This window comes from Cricetulus griseus, assembly GCF_003668045.3.
Source record: "Cricetulus griseus strain 17A/GY chromosome 1 unlocalized genomic scaffold, alternate assembly CriGri-PICRH-1.0 chr1_0, whole genome shotgun sequence".
Classification (NCBI taxonomy): Eukaryota; Metazoa; Chordata; class Mammalia; order Rodentia; family Cricetidae; genus Cricetulus; species Cricetulus griseus.
In genome coordinates this window covers 149,551,649-149,570,612 of record NW_023276806.1, presented here as the reverse complement: position 1 = coordinate 149,570,612, position 18,964 = coordinate 149,551,649, and the positions used below count along the sequence as shown (strand labels likewise).

Here is an 18,964-nt window from a genome sequence, read left to right as displayed (position 1 = left end):
CCTTGTCCTTAGGCTTTTGAGCTTTTATGTATTGCTGATGACATAATGAGTGGACTCATGACGAGGCAGTGGCTTGTTCACTGCATGGCTTTGTGATGTCATCCCCTTGCAGTGTAACGGGAGCAGGACAGCCTAGAAGCCTCTTGGAAGTGCTTGAGAATGGTGCGGCTCCAGTGCATTGGCTTGTAGTGGTCTCCCATCTTTCTTGGCCTCTAAGTTCTCCTATAGTCACTTTTTAGTAGTGGGAGTTTGTGTTTCCTCCCGGTACTATTCTAAACAGAAAATGCCCATTTGGCATGGCTGGTAATTCAGTCTTAGGAAGACCCCTTTCCAACTTGTGACTCCCTGAGTTCTCTAGCTCTGGTTAGTTTTTCTAGGCCTTAATTCTTTCCTCCCCCCCCCCCCCGCCCCCTCTCGTTTTTTTTTGGTTTCTCAAGACAGGGATTCTCTGTGGCTTTGGAGGCTGTCCTGGAATTAGCTCTTGTAGATCAGTCTGGTCTCAAACTCACAGAGATCTACCTGCCTCTGCCTCCTGAGGGCTGGGATTAAAGGCATGAGCCTTCACCATAGGCTCTGAGAATTGAATGCAGGCCCTTGGGCTTGCACTGCCAACACTTGAATGGCTGAACTGTATCTCTCCAGCCCCTAAAGATTTAATTTGAGCCACTTCTTGTTTTCTCTCCTGGGAATCCCAAGTGAGTTGTAACATTTGTTTCTGATATTCTGAAGTAGTGTTGGGTATAAGAAGTGTTAACTAGAGTCTTCTTGAGACTCACTGAAAAGCTGTGGGCATTTTTGTTTTTTTCCTCTGGGTCTACGAGGTCTGAATATGAAGCCTGCACATGAATGTTTCGTCAGTCTGGGCTCGTGTTTTGTGGGAACACGAGAGCTTCTGTGTCCTTTATGCTCTGTGCTTGATAAATGGACCAATGAGCCTTGTTTGTGACCCAACCTTCCCATTTGTCTTTGCTCAAACCCAAAGTGCCGCCTGCTAGTAAAGTCTAAATATTAAACAGTTTAATATTTAGCTGCTTGGGTCTAGGACAGCATCAGACACCAGCTCAGTTGTATCAGCCAGTGTGGCTCTGGGATAAAGAAACTAGGAATACACATGAGAGAGAGAGCGGGGGAGGGAGAAAGGGAGAAAGAGGAGAGGGAGAATACCTCCTTTTGATCTTATCTGTCACATATATGTGACAGAAAATTTACTAATTTTCTAGGAGAGTCACTTAAGGGGAGTCAGAGAGTCCTGAACATGCCACTGAGCAACCAGGCTGGATCTCTCGGGTACCTCTCACAGATATTCACATGAGAACTTCCTGGAGCAGTGGCTGGTCAGTGACATGGAGTTTTTGGTTGATTTTTTTGTTTGTTTTGGTTTTACGAGAGTGAAGACTTGTCACTCCTGATAATCCAGGAATAGAGCTAGAGCCAATTGCATGCTCAGAGTGAATGCCACAGCCCAGAGGCCTCAGGGGATCAAGGACAGGGAAATGGTGTGCATATTCTGTACCACCAGCCAAAGTCCAGTGCCAGCAGGTTCTGGTGACAGGCAGGTCTGGAGGAAGTGTGCTGTGGCTGTTTTGAGGAGTCCTCTGGGGCTGTGTTTGGAAGTTCCTGGTCATTGTACACAAACTGAATGGGTCTTTGTTGTGTTTCAGCTTCATTAAATCAGCATGGAGGGAAAATACTATTGTTTGGGTCAAAGTTGTAAAAGATAGCAAAACCCAATACATATAACCTTTCAGAATCTATTTACAGTGACTCCCCCCTTTTGCCCTTTTCCACCTCTAAATGTCACAATTATTGAAGGTTGAAGTTTTGGGAGCAACATGTACTAGATTTTGGGTGACAATAATCCATTGGAGAGAGATGTGGCTTCCACGGGACCTGTATACACACCCTTGGCCTCTGTATTCATTCCCAGGCCAGTTGGGTATTATTTGAAAGTGCTGGCTACAGTCTAGTGTTAGGTCAGGGATCTAAACATACTTGCCTGACTATAAAAATCAGGATGCCTGGCCTGATTCAGATTTTGAGAGACATTTGTGCTACTGTAGTTGGGATTCTGGATGGATGCCACTGAATGCTGAGATGTTTTTAGGGGAAGAATGCAAGTGAGAACCTTTTGGCCACATTTGGCCACATGGTCATTTATGGAGCTATTGGTTCTGTCCATCAAAGGGCCAGTTCCCTAGCAGGGCTGGTGACTGATGCATATCCATCCATGCCCTGCTTCAGAACAGCAGCCCAACCTCAGCTGGCCTCCAGAATACCCAGAGACTGATCCAGCTACAGGTTCTGCTCTTCTCACTGCAAGTTCATATTCCTGTTGTGTGAAGCAAAGTTTCCTCTGCCTGTGTAACTAGTTCTGTCCAAGGCCATGGCCTACACTTTGAGAGACTCCCTGCTTCCTGTTACCACTCCATGTGTTTGGAGCTGTGTTTATTATTGAGACGGGGGAGGCTACTGTAGAGTGATGACTGCCACAGGTATTCCCTGTATTCTTAACTACCTAAAGCATGGCTTCTGTGAAGTTATCACAGCAATACATGTCTCTCACCCTTTTCCAGAATGCAAGGTCGTCCTTCCTCCTGTTCTGTGTGAGACTGCTTGACTCTTAGCGACTGGTACAGTTTTCTACAGGAGGCACTTCAGCTGTCATTGTCAGGAGCAAAGGGCCCAGGCTCTGTACTGTGAGGCTGGTATATTGATTCCCTCCAAATGGGCCTCACAGTGAGCCCTGGCTTCTCAGGGTCTGCTAGGGAAGCAGTCTGTTACTGAAGGAAGCCACCAGGGACCCCCTAGAAAGAGGCATACACCACCATGCCCAGCAAGATATTATATTTTAGTATGTTCCTTCTGGCTATTAGGCACTGTGTGTGTGTGTAATAAAGGTGGGGAGGAGAAGGGAAAAGGGTGCTGGGGGGCCTGCAAAGGGGACTCACATCTCCTCAGGTAGATAATCAGAAAGCCAACAAGCACATCCTCTTCTGTAGAACTCACTTTACCAGACTCTCTGAGACATTTCAGATCTTACTCCTTCCCAGTCCTTCTAGCTCTCTTCAGAGGATCTAGAGAAAGGTGACAGGGCTATGTCAGAGCAGAGGAGGAAGGAACAACATTCTGAGAACTGAAACCTGTTTTCTTCCTTTGGATAACCTACCTAAAGCCTGGCTGGTGGGTGCTGGCCTCAAGACTGCTTCTTCCCTCACGGGGTAGTAGGTGGGGACAGTTGTGCCATGTGTCTTACCACATTCTGGGTCATCCCCATTGTTCTCAAGAAGCATTATGGAAGCTTTTGCCAGCCTCATTCTGTGATAGAAGAGCGGTTGAGCAAAATGAGGACGATATGGGCAGGGTGGGTGTAGGCATACCCCAGGGACTGCCCTGCACACACTGAACTCATCGGGATTTAGGAACAAAGGAGGCTGGGCTTTGTTGGTACGGGGAGGGACACAAGGCCTTCAGTAGCTCACTCCTCACTTCACACCAAAGCATGTTGATTCTTGTTAATTCCAACTAGGCAGAAGCCCTGCAGTCTACAGCTCCAAATTGTGGCCTCAGTGGTCACCTGACCTACATGATATAGAGTCACAGCTGCTGTTTATTCCTCCAAGCCAAGGGTATGGGAAGAGGCCAAGGAGGGCTTCTGAAATAACCCCAGCGCCTGCTCTCAATATTGACTTGATCATGGGGGAGGGAGGGAGGGGGGAGGGAGGAGGGAGGGAGGAGGGAGGGAGGGAGGGAGGGAGGGAGGGAGAGGCAAGGAGGAAGAGGAGGATGCTGAGGGCCAAATAGATCTCTGTAGCCAGGGCCAAAGCTGTCACTTTTGATGCTGAGCTCATCCCTGCTGGAAACCAGATTGAAGGTGCATTCTGCAGAAATGCAGGGTTTTAGTGAGCCCAGGCAGGTGAGGGAATCTACCCTTGTCTCTGCCACTCTAGTCTGGGCTGGGAGACCATAAAGTGATGAAGGCTTGCTGAGTGTGGTGGCTCATTCGTGCAGTCTCAGAACTTGAGAGGCTGATAAAGCAGGAGTCATCATGAGTTTGAGATTTGTATGGACTACATAGTAAGTATTGGGCCAGCCTGAGTTGCTGAATGAGACTCTGTTTCAAGAAAACAAGCAGAAAACTCCCCGGAAACCATGGTGGCTATTTCTGTGCTCCTGGAGACCTGGAAAAGCCTCAGATGATCAGTCACCACCAGTCTGCAGAAGTCGAGCATAACCAGAAGCTGCTTCAGTTACTAACTTCCTTCCCTCACACCGTGCAGGGAAGGCACTCCTCAGGTGGCTGAGGGGGCTGTGCAGATATGCATGGCTATGTTCTGATGGCATGGCTCATCTTGGGTGCTGCTTCTGGCACCTACAGTGTTTCTAGCACCTGGTGCTTAATGATCCAGGAGGCAGTCTGTTGTAGGGGAAGGAGCAAACGAGCACTGGGGGCGGGGTGGGGTGGGGGTGGGGGGAGTCAGGACCACTTGGCCTCTCTGCAGCAAACCATCTTAGTCATAATGCCTGGAAAAAGGTTGCAGTGGAACTTTTACTAGAAGAAATTCCAAAAGGCTTCAACGTGTGTCCTGTATTCTGTGTCTCCTAAAAAGAAGCACAGGCACTGTTTCCGAAGGCTGTCCCACCAGGAGACCTTTTGTAAATGTGGTGACCTATTGACACCTTGTTCAGGTAGAATGCTGAACCATACATAGTCTATTACTGTGTCTCCTTATCCTGCCACAGAGCTCTCCACCCTCTCTGGAGTTCCATCTAACCTTAAGGAGAAAAAAACAGATTCTGAGTGAGGCCAGAGAGGCACAATTCAGTGACCCTCTCCACAGGGGGGGATTCCTGTTGTTGGCTCTAGGCCTGGATAGCATTATATGGGTTTCCTGTTCAGTTCTGAAAGGCCCACTTTTTGCATAAGGTCTAGCTTCTTCTTCCTCCTCTTCTTCTTCTTTTTTTTTTTTTGGCATCAAGGTCCCTATAAGGTCCAGCTGTGATGGGGCCTTTTCAGCCTGTTCCCAGCAAGAATAGCACTAACTTGCTTTAGGTGTGTAGTAGGCTCCTGTGCTGGGCTTTCCTATTTTTGTTTGCAAAAACATCATTAAAAAGTATTGCCTCTTGTGTTGCTGAGGTCTGACTATAATGTCTGCATTTGATGGAGGTGAGTCAAGGCCTCAAAGGCAAGCAAAACACTAATAATGCAAAAAAAAAAAAAAAAGAGCCATATAGACATGTTACATGGTACCAGTGGCAGGGGAGCAAGCATATGGTGGGAGTAGTGATGCCTTGTCTGTCTAGAAGGCCCGTGTTGAGGAACCCAGGGGCTCTCAAGGCTACTGCTCAGTCAGAGGGCATTGGAATGTCATGGTCACGGAGGTGGGAATACATATAGATCATCAGTTCCTGGGTCAGAGGCATCTAGGAAGCATGTTTCCACCAGGAACCAAAGCTGAGAAGGAGGGAACCACAGGAAGGCCCCAGTCACTGAGTCTTCCTGCCCTCCAGCCTGGGTAGGGGCTAGTCGGAGAAGAGGCTGGCAAAGGACTTCCTCAGGTTGCGGATGGTCTCAGCCTTGGCCTCATCTTCGCTTGGGGTCCCTCGATGGGAAGCATCTGATGTGTTGAGGCTGTTAGTCAGGGACTGAGATTTGCTGAAACAAAGCAAGGGTTTGGGGATGGTCATGGCTTGGACTCCCAAGGGAATGAGTCTGGGGCCAGCCCTAAAGCCTACTGGCTGAACCCAGTCATCAAAGGATGGTGAGACCAGAAATAAGACATCACAGTGTGTATATGATGCTAGCCTAGAATTTGCAAGGTGTGAGGTATTGCTTTTAGGCATAGAAATTTGGGTTCCAAGAGGCAAGTGTTTGTCTTGGATAGACCTTCCAGCAAGAAGTAGGCAGCATGTACTACTTCCATTCTTGTCCCCATCCCAGGTGGCTCTGTAATTTGTCAGCCATAGTGGGTTGGGCCAGGCTCCAGTTATTCTCACAGAGTTCCCAGCATTACCTGAGAAATCAGGCAGTCCCTTTTCTAGACTCCCTGTCTTGGTTGAGGGGTTGTCCAGATCAGAGAGGCCTGTGGGCATGTCTGTGAGGATTACCTTGATTGATAATTGATGCAGAAGGGCTGAACCACTGTAAGTAGCACCATTCCCTAGACAGGTAGCTTTTAGCTGTATGAGAAGGCTGGCTAAGCAAGGGTCAGTGAGCAAGTCAGCTAACAGCATTTTCCCCTGGTTTCTGCTTCAAGTTCCAGTTGGAGTTCATTTCCTGATTCCTTGAAATGATGAATTATGACCTGGAAGCTGTGACAAATCCTCCCCTCCCTTTGATTAGAAAAAGTTGTTTAGAAAAAGTCTTTAAAAGATTTTTATTTGTATTTTATGTGCATGGGTGCTTCACCTGCAAGTACCTCTGTGTATTACATGCATGTAGAGCCCACAGAGGCCAGAAGAGGGCATTGGATTTCCTGGAAATTGAGTTACAGATGGTTGTGAGCCACGATGTGGGTGCTGTGAACTGAACCCTGGTCCCCTGGAAGAATGAGTGCTCTTAACTACTGAGCTATCTGTCTAGCTCCTCTAAAATTGCTTTTTGTCGAGTGTTTTATCACAGCAACAGGAAGCTAGAACAACTAGGAAACTGATTTTCTTCAGCCACATAAATTTGGGTTTGTTTGTTACATAGCAAGTGACGACTGATACAGAGATCATGAGGACATGGAGTCTAATCTGTACTCTCTTATATTTTTGCTTGTGAGCCTAGCCTTTAACGGCTGAGCCATCTCTCTAGCCCCAATCTGTACTCTGAAATTGCTGGTCCCTGCTACACAAATACTGGTCTATAGATCTATCCCCCCATTTGAATTCTAGGCAAGGGTTTGTTAGGTTCTTTGTCTCTTAGTTCCTGACCCTGAATCAGCTCATCTTTGGACATACTCTAACTCTGCTCTATACCCATTCAGACTCTGAACACTTACTTGAGGTGCGGGTGAGGTGGTGCTGACTTCTGGGGCTCTTCACCCTGTTGGGAAGTGCTGCGGCTCTGTACAGGTGGCCGGGGATGTGAGCTGAGGCTGGCACTTGGCTTGGAGGCTTGGTTTGGAGAACTGCCACCAGATGCCCGGGCTAGCTGTGGAGAGCCTGGTGACCTTTGCTGCTGTGGAGATCCGGATTGAGGGCTCACAGGCTGTTGGCCTTGTGGGGAAAGCCTCTGTTGGGATGGACTTCGAGATCTGGGAGGCTGAGGAGACTGAGCTTGACGAGGGCCCCCTACAAGCCAAAGAAAGAAAGAAATCTCAATTTGTTTTGGGAATCAGTGTGGCTGTGCACTTAGCACACAAGTTTATATAAACATGTTTTTTATAATTGAAAACAACATAGATGTCAGATCTCAGCGAGGTGGTTAGGAACATCAAGAAAGAGCTAGATGGTAGGAGACATAGTTGAGTTGGTAGAGTGCTTGTTTAGCATGCACGAAGTCCTATAGTTGATTCCTAGCATGGTTAGGCATGGTGGTGAATGCCTGTAATCCCAGTATTCAAGAGGCAGAGGCAAGAAGATCAGGAGTTCAAAGTCATCCTTGATGATATAGAGAATTTAAGCGGCTACATAAGACCCTGTGTCAAAACAAAAATAGCCATAAGAAAACATCAAGATACGTGAGTGTGGGCTGATTGCCACATGTCATGTCAGGGTAGCATTAACAACCTTTTGACACTATGTGCCAAGTATACACCACTAAACAGAAAGAGAAAAAGTAGTTTATAACATAGTATGTATTTGTTTTTCACTTGAGCATTAATGTATAGAGTCATGTAAATAAACAGTGGAAAGTTGTTCATTAGAACAGGCCAGCTTCACACTCAAATGGATGGATGGATTCGACAGTCAGTTGCATCAGGAGATACATTGGTTGTTTCTTACAGCTCTTTGGCATAACAAACAACTTAGTATTTTTTGAGTATATACAAAAATATATATCATACACATATATATTTATGAATATTATATATTAACATATGTTTTCCTAAGCACAGCATTGACCCTAAAAAGATGTTTATTAAAAGAAAACTTCAAACTCACTGAGTTTGAAAAATGAGTTAAAAACAAGCTAATAAAGTGATTCTGTTATTTATAGAAATTGGTGAAAATGTTTTTAAGTTAGCCTTGTTATTTTCTGTCTGTTAATTCACTGAGCATTTCCTTTAATTGCCTAAATTGGTTTTGAATTGATTATTTTTCAACTCATCCAAATGGAGTTTGGCCACATGTTCCTTAAAAATCTCTTTATCAAGCTGCTTCTCCTCTGGGCTGGAGAGGCAATTAGAACACACTAGCTCTCTGATGTTTAAAGAGATGCCATTCAGAAGTTTAAAGTTTAGAGAAGTTCTTTCTTTCCTGGGAAGAACAGAAAAGGAGGTGGGGCATTTGTAACTATTTTTATTGTCAGACAGAGGGGAGAAGGGCTTCATGTGTCAGAGGGTAGTGACTGACAACCATGAAAAGCAATCTGTCAATTAGAATTGCTGGAAAGACAGCAGGTATAAATAGTAAGCACTGTGTAATTGTCATTAATTGTAAATTATTAGCATAGAAGACTGAGCCCTCCAGGTTCCACTCTTTGTCAGACCTCTTTCTAACAGAGTCAGCACTGTCCTGTAGACAAGTCCCCATTATTCATCATGGAAGCTGTAAGGGAAATTGAGGTTTGAAGGGCTGTCACCACTTACCTAAAGTGGAAAGGTGGTGATATGGAAGTGGACTGAACACACATATAAACTGCCAGGAGAACTCTATGTTCATTACTCAGGGCTTGCTTTAGTTTTGTCTTAAAGACCCTCAGAGCTCTATGTGTTAGAGACTTCATCCCTGTTTGTGCCACTCTGGTGATGAAGTGGAAGGGTGGGGCTTAATGAAAGGAAGTTATGTCATTGGGAACATGCCCTTGAAAGGAAGATGGGGGCCTAACTCCTTTCTTTCTCTCTGTTTCCCCGAGTCTTCCTCTGTGATGTCCCTACTGTGTGAATACTGTGTCATCACAGGTCCCAAACACAGGGCCAAGTGACTAGACCTCTGAAACAGGAGCTGGGATTAAAGCCTTTCTCCTTTTAGAGTTTAGTTAAGGTATTTGGTGATGGGAAGCTGACACCTGCCATCTCCCTTGGTTAAACTCCATGCTTTCCCCGGGTAAAAGAAGAAAACCAGCACAGTAAGAAAGATGGGTGGACAAACCTGTGTGTGACTAGCAGGTTACTGTCCACAAAATGTTTCTGTTCTTCCCCCCTTTTTATTTAAATTAGAAACAAGCTTGTTTTACATGTTAATCCCAGTTCCCTCTCCCCTCTCCTCCTCTTCTGCCCCCTACAGACCCCCTTTTCCATCCCCTTTCTGCTCCCCAGGGAGGGTGAGGCCTTCCATGGGGGAATCTTCAAAGTCTGTCATATCATTTGGAGCAGGGCCCAGACCCTCCCCTGTGTGTCTAGGCTGAGAGAGTATCCCATCTATGTGGAATGGGCTCCTAAAGTCCATTTGCGTACTAGGGGTAAATACTGATTTACTAGCAGAGGCCCCATAAATTGTCCAGACCTCCAAACTGATTTCTTCCTTCAGGGGATCTGGAACAGTCCTATGCTGGTTTCCCAGCAATCAGTCTGGGGACCATGAGCTCCCCCTTGTTCAGGTCAGCTGTTTCTGTGGGTTTCTCCAGCCTGGTCTTGACCCCTTTGCTCATCATTCCTCCCTCTCTACAACTGGATTCCAGAGTTCAGATCAGTGTTTAGCTGTGGGTGTCTGTGTCTGCTTCCATCAGCTGCTGGAGGAAGGCTCTAGGATGGCATATAAGGTAGTCATCAATCTCATTGTCTCTGTTCTTTATTGTAAAGGGATCTGAGTTATTCAAGCTGTGGTGACTTGTCACTATAGAGAATAAAACAAACCTTTGGGAGAAAGACTCAGAAATAAATGGGGAGGCTAACTCTGGTCTCTAGAATGAACACAGTTTTAGATAAGTTATTATATGTCTCCCACCTCCATGAGTGTGTGTGTGTGTGTGTGTGTGTGTGTGTATGTGTGTGTGTGTGTGTGTGTGTGTGTGTGTGTGTGTGTGTGTGTGTATGCACAGGGCCGAACCTACATGTGGAGATTAGAGGTCAACCTCTGTCTTTTTTCTTTTTTGAGACTGAAACTTTCCAAGTATGCTGGTTGACAAACTAACCTCAGATTCCCTCTATCATCATCTCTCCCACTCGAGGATTATACTGGAACACCAGGTTTTTTCTTTTTATGTGGGTACCAGAGACCAGAGTCATGTTCTCATGCTTGGAAGGCATGCACTTACCCATGAAGCTGTCTCCCGAGCCTCCCACTCCCCCTTTTGAGACAAGATCTCACATTGTAGCCCAGGATGGCCTGGCAATGAACTCGCTTGGTAGTCTAGACTAGCAATCCTCCTGCCTCAGTTTCTTTTGTTCTGGGACTTATCATGCCTTGTTTGTTATATTCTGAGAAAACTAATCAAATACAGATACTGAGAATTAAAATGCCATCTAGCTGCTACTTTGACAAATAAGGTAACTTTTAATCCACAGTTAAATATAATTTTATTATTGTGTATACATTTGGAGTATATTGGGGGACAGTCAATTTCAAAGGCATTTGTATGAGAAAGTAAGCTAATCTGAGGGGGGTTGTGTTAAGTAAATGAAGTTATGGGGAAAGTAAGGAAGGAGAGAGATGGCTGAAAGGGATGGGGGAGTGGAGGGAAGAGGAGGGGAGGTCTTTCCCCTAGAGCTGTGAAAGAGGAAACCATCGGGTGCCTCAGGACCATTTCTTCTAAGAAGCAAGGAATCTTCCACTTTAATAGATGTGTCTAGAAAGTTCAGGACAAGATGGAAATGCCTTCTGTTGAGATTGCAAGGAGGGCATCTCCATGCCAAGCTGCTTTGATGATTTTGAGGAAGAAAGTCAGCAGCTGTGGTATAATGTTCTGGGCTTCTTCCTTTTCTCCTCTCACTCTGGTTGGCTCACAAATGTATACTCAGACACCACTAGTGGCTAGAAATAACATTTCCCAAAAGGCTTGAAAGTCCAGGCTTGTAAACCTGCCATCTTCTGATTGTGCCTTCCTGGGCAAAGCTTCATTTTCCTACCTGGGAAAAGGGGGACACTGATGCTCCCTCTGCAAAGCGGCTGGGAGGATGGGAAATGAGTCCAGAAGGGAATGGCCCTAGCACAGGGCCTGGCATCTTCAAAACCTGACAGTCCCATTGTTCTCTCTTCCTAACTCCTTCCCTGACCTTAAGGGGACAGCAGACCTTCTAGCTTCCTCCTCCTGTACATGGAGAAAGTGTGCATAACCCAAAGATAAAGTATGAGGATAGACGGTCTAGACCAGCAGTTCTCAACCCATGGGTCAGACCCCTTGGGATTGTCAAGTTCACCAGGGTTGCCTAAGACCACCAGAAAACATACACATTTACATTATGATTCATAACAGTAGCAAAATTACAGTTACTAAATAGCAACAAAAATAATTTTATGGTTGGGGGGTCACTGCAACATGAGGAACTGTATTGAAGGGTGGCAACATTAGTAAGGTTGAGACCCACTGCTGTAGGCTGTCTTCAGCAACACATTTTCATTGATTTAGTTATTATTTAATTGTTCTGTGTGTTTGCACATACCCTTGGATAGTATGTGGAGGTCAGAGGACAATGAGTGTCTTCCTCTATTGCTTCCTACCTTAGTCCCTGTAGACTAGTGGTTCTCAGCTTTCCTAATGCTGTGACTCTTTAATACAGTTCCTCATGTTGTGGTCACCCCCACATAAAATGGTTTCATTGCTGCTTTATAACTGTAATCTTTCTACTGTTAGGAATTGCAGTGTAACTGTCTGATATGCAGGATAACTGATATGTGACTCCCAATGAGGTCACCACCCACAGGTTGAGAACCACTGCTTTAGCAGCTGTCATTGAACTTGAGCCTTCCATTTCAGCTAGACTACCTGGCCAACAAGTTCCCAAGAGCTGCTTGTTCCTCGATTCCTGTAGTGCTGGAGTTACATGAATGTTTGGTTATGCCCAGCTTATTTATGTGAGTGCTGGGGATTTGAACTCAGGTCCTCATGTTTGTACAGCAAGCACTCTTACCTGTGGAGCCACCTTCCCAGTCCTTTGTGGCATTTCAACGTCCTTACTATACACTGTTTCTCAGTGGCTGTCCTGAGTCTTACCTTGTGGAGGTGGCCTTGGCTGGGGCTGTCCTAGCTGAGGTCCCAGCTGGCCTTGTCCTGGAGATTTTGCAAGTTTAGTTTGTGGACCCTAGAGCAAGAGAAGAGAAAAGAAGCCTTTGATGACAAAATTTCTGGATAGGAGTCAAGGCCTTATACTATTTGTGTGTGTGTGTGTGTGTGTGTGTGTGTGTGTGTGTGTGTGTGTGTGTGTTGTGTGTGTGTGTTTTAAATATCACTGATGTAAGACTCACAATGAATGATTCTTCACTGTACCTCATGATAGATTTTCAGCATAGCCGTGGAGGATGCTGCATGCACCCACACCCTCCTAGTAACCCTTTGAGTTTAACTGCTGTTCCTGTGTCTGTGAAGGAATGTGTTTCTGTGGGATAAACAGGGATTGGGATTGGGGGAGGAGTTGAAACTTGCTTTTCCAGAAGGTTAGCAAGCTTTGAAGAGTGGCCTGGTGGGGCCTATGCAGGGGAGGGGTGGGAGCTTGTTGGGCTGGGGGATGGGGAAGCAGGACACCAGTAGTCTCTATTGACTCATGCCCTGGGAACATAGGACATATGTGTACATGTATTGTTGCACACACAGGTGCACATACCAAATCTCGGGCTCAAGATGGGGACTGAGATGAACACTGTCAGCAGTCTGTCCAAAGGCTGGTGGGATAGGAGTTTTCTTCTTAAGGGATAGGAGAGGGGAAGGGGCCCCTGCACACCTCTGTCTCCCCCCCCCCCATTCTACATGATGCCTGCCTGGAGTTATTGGATCCGGGGGTTTTCATTCCAGAGCCACTAATCTCCTTTATTCTCAAGAGAACCTTACCCAAGGTCTCAGGGGAGAGGGAACCGTGCCCCCTGGCACCAGAAGTTGGCTCATCTTGGAAACAACAAGGTCGGCCATTAACTGCTTGTCCTCTTCAACATGCTCACCAATCAGGGGCATTGAACTGTCCATGACCTGCGCGGGAGGGAAAGGAGGCTGAAGGACCCTGAATTAAGATGGCTTGGCCTTTGGGCTTTCTGTTCCAGGAGTGTTGACTCTCGGCTCAGGACAGAATGGCCACTAGATGGCAATATCACCCACGCAAACAGCCCAGCTGGGCCCTTCCTGCTGTCTGGGCCACCAGTAGACACCCAGTTCTCTCCAGTTCCTTCTCAACAGACTCTGGATTCATTTCAACTCGGCCTCCACACGCTGGAGTCCAGCAACGTGACCAGGGCTGGGGGAGCACGTGCTGACCTTTTCTGTACTTTTCACTGGGGCGTCGGTCTCCGCCCCCTCGTTTCCCACCCCAGCTTCCTCCCAGGGTTGGGACTGGCCCCTCTCTTCTGGCCCAAAGTTGACGATGTCCTCAGAGCTGGAAACAGTAACGGTGGGGGCTCCATCACAACAACCAAACATTTGACCAGGCTGGAAGTGACCCAGGCTTTATGGAGAAGACAGAAGAGGACAAGTGGTTTTCTGGGGCCCCGGCAGGATGCAGGCCCAAAATGAAACTCATACTCTGGGAACCAGGCTGTTTTTAAGGAAGAGGGGTGGCAGTCCTGGAAGGTCATGTTGGCCCAGTCTACTTTTGTAATAGATGGGGAAACTGAGGTTCAGAGACGAGAGCCAGTGGACCACGTGATCACTAGGCACAGGCAGCTCACAATATTAAAGGAAGACTGTCTTAGTAGACCTGTAATGGCTGTGTTGGCTGCCTCTCTCCTCTCCTGCAGGAATCCAGCCTTCCTCTGTCACCTGCCTCCCCCTGCCAAACCCTCTTTGGCCAGCTCTGGGGTAACCATACAGTCTCATGTCCAGATCATGTCTCCATCTCTCTGTGTCCACCCTTCACCTGGCTAACTCCTTATCCATCATGACACACCTAGTCAGCTCTTCCTTCCAGACCCTCCAGGACCAAACAAGTTCCCAGGATCCCTCTGTACCTGTGTCTTTGCTGGCTCACCTAACTGTCTGTTTGGAAAGCTTAGTCCCAGAACTTTGCCATTGCTAAGCCCAAGAAGCCAGGGATGGCCTGTGTCTTGGAGGAAGGGGTAGCCCTGGCCACCCTGGGAAGGCCCTGACAGTACAGTTTCACTGAGCACTGATGATATTTGGGGCACTGCTCTAAGAACCAGGTATAGATGACACCAGCTCTATCTCAGAGGAGCACTCTGCAGGGCTGGAGATGTAGCTTTTTGGTAGAATGCTCACCGGTGGAAAAAGGATGACAGGGAACCTGAGGTCAGGAGCTGGAGTCCCCACAGTGGACATAGCCAAAGGAAGTGGACACTCCCTTTCCCCAGGGAAACAGCTTTTCCCAGTGAGCAAGGTCATCCCCTGGGCCAGGTCAGAGGAGAGGAGCTTTAGGGTGTCCCCTGAGCACTCTCACGGAGCATGCCGCACAAACCTTGTGCTCTCACAGAGCAGTGGCTGGAAGACATTGTGTTTGGATCTCTGCTGCCTCTTTCTCCCTTACTGGGATAAATACATTTTCTATTCTGAGGCTCCTTCTCTTCCTGATCCCATCCCAAACCCCAAAGGAAAACAATTCTCTAGTGTTTCTGAGGGAAAAAACCCAAATCTGAAAGCCATCTTTTTTTATTTGTTTGAGATTTTTCTGGAACATTTTTGAAAAGTTGTTTTCTTGTGTTTAGAAGACCCAAACTGGCTTTTTTGTTTGTTTTAAAATGTGAAGCATCTTTAATTTCTGACTCCCCCACCTCTGAGTGTCTGGAACTGGGGCCTCTTGGGTATAGATGGCTTTTTGTGAAAGTGGAGGGATCTCAGACACCAGAACTTTGTGTGTGTGTGTGTGTGTGTGTGTGTGTGTGTGTGTGTGTGTGTGTGTGTGTAAGTGTGTGTGTGTCTGTCTGTCTGTGTATGTGTCTTTTTGTGTGTGACTGGTTTGTGTGTCTGCGTGTGAGTGTATGTGTGAGCACATGTATATGTGTGTGTGGTGCTGAATCAAGAGAGGAGGGAATCACTCCATATTCTTCTTTTCACCTTTTAAAGATTTATTTATTTTGTTTTATGAGTGTTTTGCTTGCATGTATGTATGTGTATGCATATTCTGGATGGCCATGAGCCACCATGTGGATGCTGAGAACCAAACCTACGTCTTCTGCAAGAGCAATGAGAGCTCTTGACTATAAGCCATCTCTCCTGTCCCCCGGTCCTCATTCCTATTAGGATAGCAGCCCTCCTGCTCTCCTGCCACATCTGAGACCTGTTCATCTGGCTTAGAGCCCAGTGCCCAGAGTGAAGAAATGCATGTGTGAGCCCAAACCAGAGTCATGTCTAATGTCCTAGTGAGGAAAGGAGGCAGGGTGGTTTGCCAGGAGCTGTTGATGTCCCAGGTGAAGAGGTTCTCCACTCACCTGGTGAGTGAGACTGTCTCTGGCCTAGGCTCCTGGCCCCCACTGCAAGGAAGCTCTTTCCTGACCTGGTGGTATGCCTTCCTGAAGTGCCATCCTCCCACCCATTCAGTTACCTGGTTCTGTCTGCCTGTTGGTCTTTGGGCAGTGGGGCAGACATGAGGGACTGGAGGACTGGCTGGCTACTGTGGTCACCCCAGCCATGTTCCTGTCAGTAACAGCCCACACCTGTGGAGGGGCAGCTGTGGGGCAGGGGGTACAGGACTTCCTCATGTGTCTTGGCCCAGTGTCAGCCCATTTCTCCCTTATGTGTTGAAGACTGAGCCTCATGGAAGGAAGGAATGAACTTAAAGGGCCACATGTGACTGAGGAGCTGGGTAGCTGGGATTGGAGGGAGCCCGGAGGCCACAAGTGTGTTTCAGGTTAAAGATTCAGAAGTGTTGGAGGCTGGAAGCTGGGGAAGAGAGGAGCAGGAACCCCTGAGGAGGGTAGGAAGGGATTGGAGAGATGACAGGCAGCCAAAGGGTATTTAGAGTGGTTCTGGGTCCCAGTGCCCATCTGTGAACATCTCTTAGAATTCTATTCTAATTTCTGGTAGCTGCATCTGTCCCTTAAGCCACACTGGTATCGTTTTGCTTAACAATGGTCTGCTTTTTTTTTTTTTTAATCTTCTCTTGCAGTCTGCAAATTCTGTTGTGTTTAAGACTGTGCCTAAGGGATCCCTGAAGCCCATGTTTGTTGAAAGAACTTAAGGGTGAAACCTTGGCACGTGGTAAGGGAAGTGCAGTCATGACATGCCCTCAAACACCGAGGACACTGGACACTGGCACGGAATCTTGTGGACTCTTGGCCTTACGGGTTGAGGAAAACTGTGCCCTGAGTTTTGAACTCTGAGGTCAGAGTGTTGAGCAGGAAGGCTCACACTGCTGCTGCAGCTGAGGTGGTTGCATGAGGCATGGGGCAGATACCTCTGGCAGTGGCTCACTATGCCATGAGCTGCATATGGTAGGCCAGGAGCCAGGATATGGCTGCCATGCTGGGGGTCAGCTTGGAGTTTCTCCTGCTGAGATGGTCCAGGCTGGACCACCCTGCTCCACCCCTCACCTCGATGATGTAATCTCTGCCATCCTTGCTGTGGACAGCCTTGACAGCACATATGTCTAGGCCGCCGAACATTTCTGAGCAGCTGTCCACCCATAGCCTGTACCTGCAAAGACAGACAGAGTGACAGTGAGCATGGGGTAAGAAGCAAGGCAAGAGGCCAGAGGGAGACAGAGGAGCGAAGGAAGATCAAGGGGTGGGAGCACTCAAGATAAGAAGTAGGGAGGATGAAGGGGAGTTGGAATAAGAACCCAGAGGTCTCCAAGACCCATGGCCACCCTTTGCTGAATAAGAACCCAGAGGTCTCCAAGACCCATGGCCACCCTTTGCTGCCCCAGGACCTTGGCTTTGCAGCAGTAAGAAGCTTGCTTTGGCCCCACCCAGAGCCATCCAGACACCCAGACACCCCTGCAGCCCTTTCCCTTGGGAAAGCTGCTTAAAGGGCTCTAAAAACCCCTCCAGGCTACCCTCCTTGCTCAGAGCCCCAGCCAGACAAGAGCCTGTGGGGGACAAAGGACCTCATTCTCCTGGAGTGGGGAGTAGGGGAACTCCTTCAGACAGCTCCTGACTTGCCTGGGGGCCTGGCCCTCTGGACCAATTGCCTTTGTTCCCATCCCAGTGACTGAAAGCTGCAGAGCCAGTTTGCTTTGCTGGGGTCGGATCTGGGCAGGGAGCTTTGACTCTCTGACAAGGGGTTGGTTGTATCTGGGGAGATCTTCTGGGCATGCACTTGGCTTTCCTTGTGGACTGGATTTGGGAACCACAGGGAACTTTGTGTCAATGTTCCTGCTTCTCTCCTCACTCTCTAGGATCTATCTGTGTGTTTGAGCCATGTGACCTGGAATGAGGAGAGAGCTTGGCTGACAATGTCTAAGAACTCACTCAGATTTTATCCACCAGGGTCCACTAAAGCCTAGAGAAGGTCTCTCTCTGAGGTAATGCAGCTGTACAGCAACGTGGTCATGTTCATCTAGATCTCCAACTGGAACCCAACCGTAGCTCTCCCATCCAACTGCAGCCAAGAGCATGCTGCCAATAAAAGGCAGGATGAAGCCCCATTCTGTGCCTGGCAGCCCAATTCCTCATTCCTTCAAATTCCAGCAAAAACTGATCAAGGAGGGAGGGTTGAACTCATGTTTTCAGATGAAGAAGCTGAGGCTGAAAGAGTAATAACTAACAGTGTGGCTTCCCTGTCCCAGATGATGTCTGCCTCCCGGAGCCTGCTACAGTGTATCTGTTTTTACTTGACATGGAGGAATGAGAGAGAAGGGAGAGAGAGAGAGAGAGAGAGAGAGAGAGAGAGAGAGAGAGAGAGAGAGAGAGAGAGGGAGAAAGAGAGACACACAGAGAGACACACAGAGAGACACACAGAGAGACACACAGAGAGACACACAGAGAGACACAGAGAGACAGAGAGAATATATATGTTGGGTAGAAGCACATGTATGCACATGTATGCACACATGAGTTGCAGCAGGGTCCAAAGTAAACCTTGGGTGTTGTTCCTCAGGCAACCTCCACCTTGTTTTTTTGAGACGATGTCTCCCACTGAACATGGAACATGCTGAATGAACAGTGTAACCTGGTTGGCCAGCGAGCCCCAGGATCTTCCTGTCTCTGTCTCCCCAGTGCTGGGATCACAGCTGCATGCTGCCATACCTGCCTGGCTTTTTTATGTGCTATCTGGGGATTGAACCCATGCCCTCATGCTGGTGTGGTAAGTACTTTATGGACTGATCTCTCAACCCCGACTGTGATCTGTATGTTTTCTATTATTTCCTTAGTGATTTTGGATGAGCTTCTCCTTTCCTGATGCCTCAGTTTCCTTTTTTTTTGATGCTTCTGTGCTTGGGACTTGCAAAGATAATGAAGCACAAATAGATGGTCAGCTTCTGGGTTCTACCCTGTGTCACTGGGTGGCCTCTACCTATTTCTACTGCTTCGGACAATGCTCTGACTGATGTGCTGTCACATTTGGTAACAACATTGATCCTTGGGGCTTAGAGATGCTTCAGTGAACCAGGTGTTAGAGCTACTACATTTGGTGCTGGTGGCTGACTCATGGGATGCAATGTGCTCAGGGAGCACTGTGCCTGAGAGACACTCATGAGTCAGGTTCCTCCACGAGAGCTGGAGGCAACTAGTTTCCAGAGGTTGTTTTCAAATGACGAACTTCTAGATTGTGTGTGTACATCATCCCAGGGACAGAAATCCCAGGGTCCAGGAAATATGGGAAAGGTCCCCCTTCCACCAGTTG

General features: G+C 47.6%; 1 protein-coding gene across 4 annotated transcripts in view; it reads right to left on the bottom strand.

Annotated features, from left to right (window-relative positions):
• Nucleotides 1–4,955: 4,955 nt before the first annotated feature.
• The window catches only part of Syn3 (synapsin III), a 417,454-nt gene continuing 403,445 nt past the window's right edge, over nucleotides 4,956–18,964 (bottom strand). For 3 of the 4 annotated variants that reach the window (XM_035451115.1, XM_035451116.1, XM_035451114.1), the window contains one exon: nucleotides 15,441–16,813. In XM_035451115.1, the coding sequence (XP_035307006.1) occupies nucleotides 16,591–16,813 (223 nt within the window). In that variant the 3' untranslated portion in view covers nucleotides 15,441–16,590. Of the gene's footprint in view, nucleotides 5,654–6,983; nucleotides 7,276–12,238; nucleotides 12,327–13,069; nucleotides 13,205–15,440; nucleotides 16,814–18,964 lie in introns of those variants that run through there. The other variant, XM_027392481.2, reaches the window with a different exon arrangement.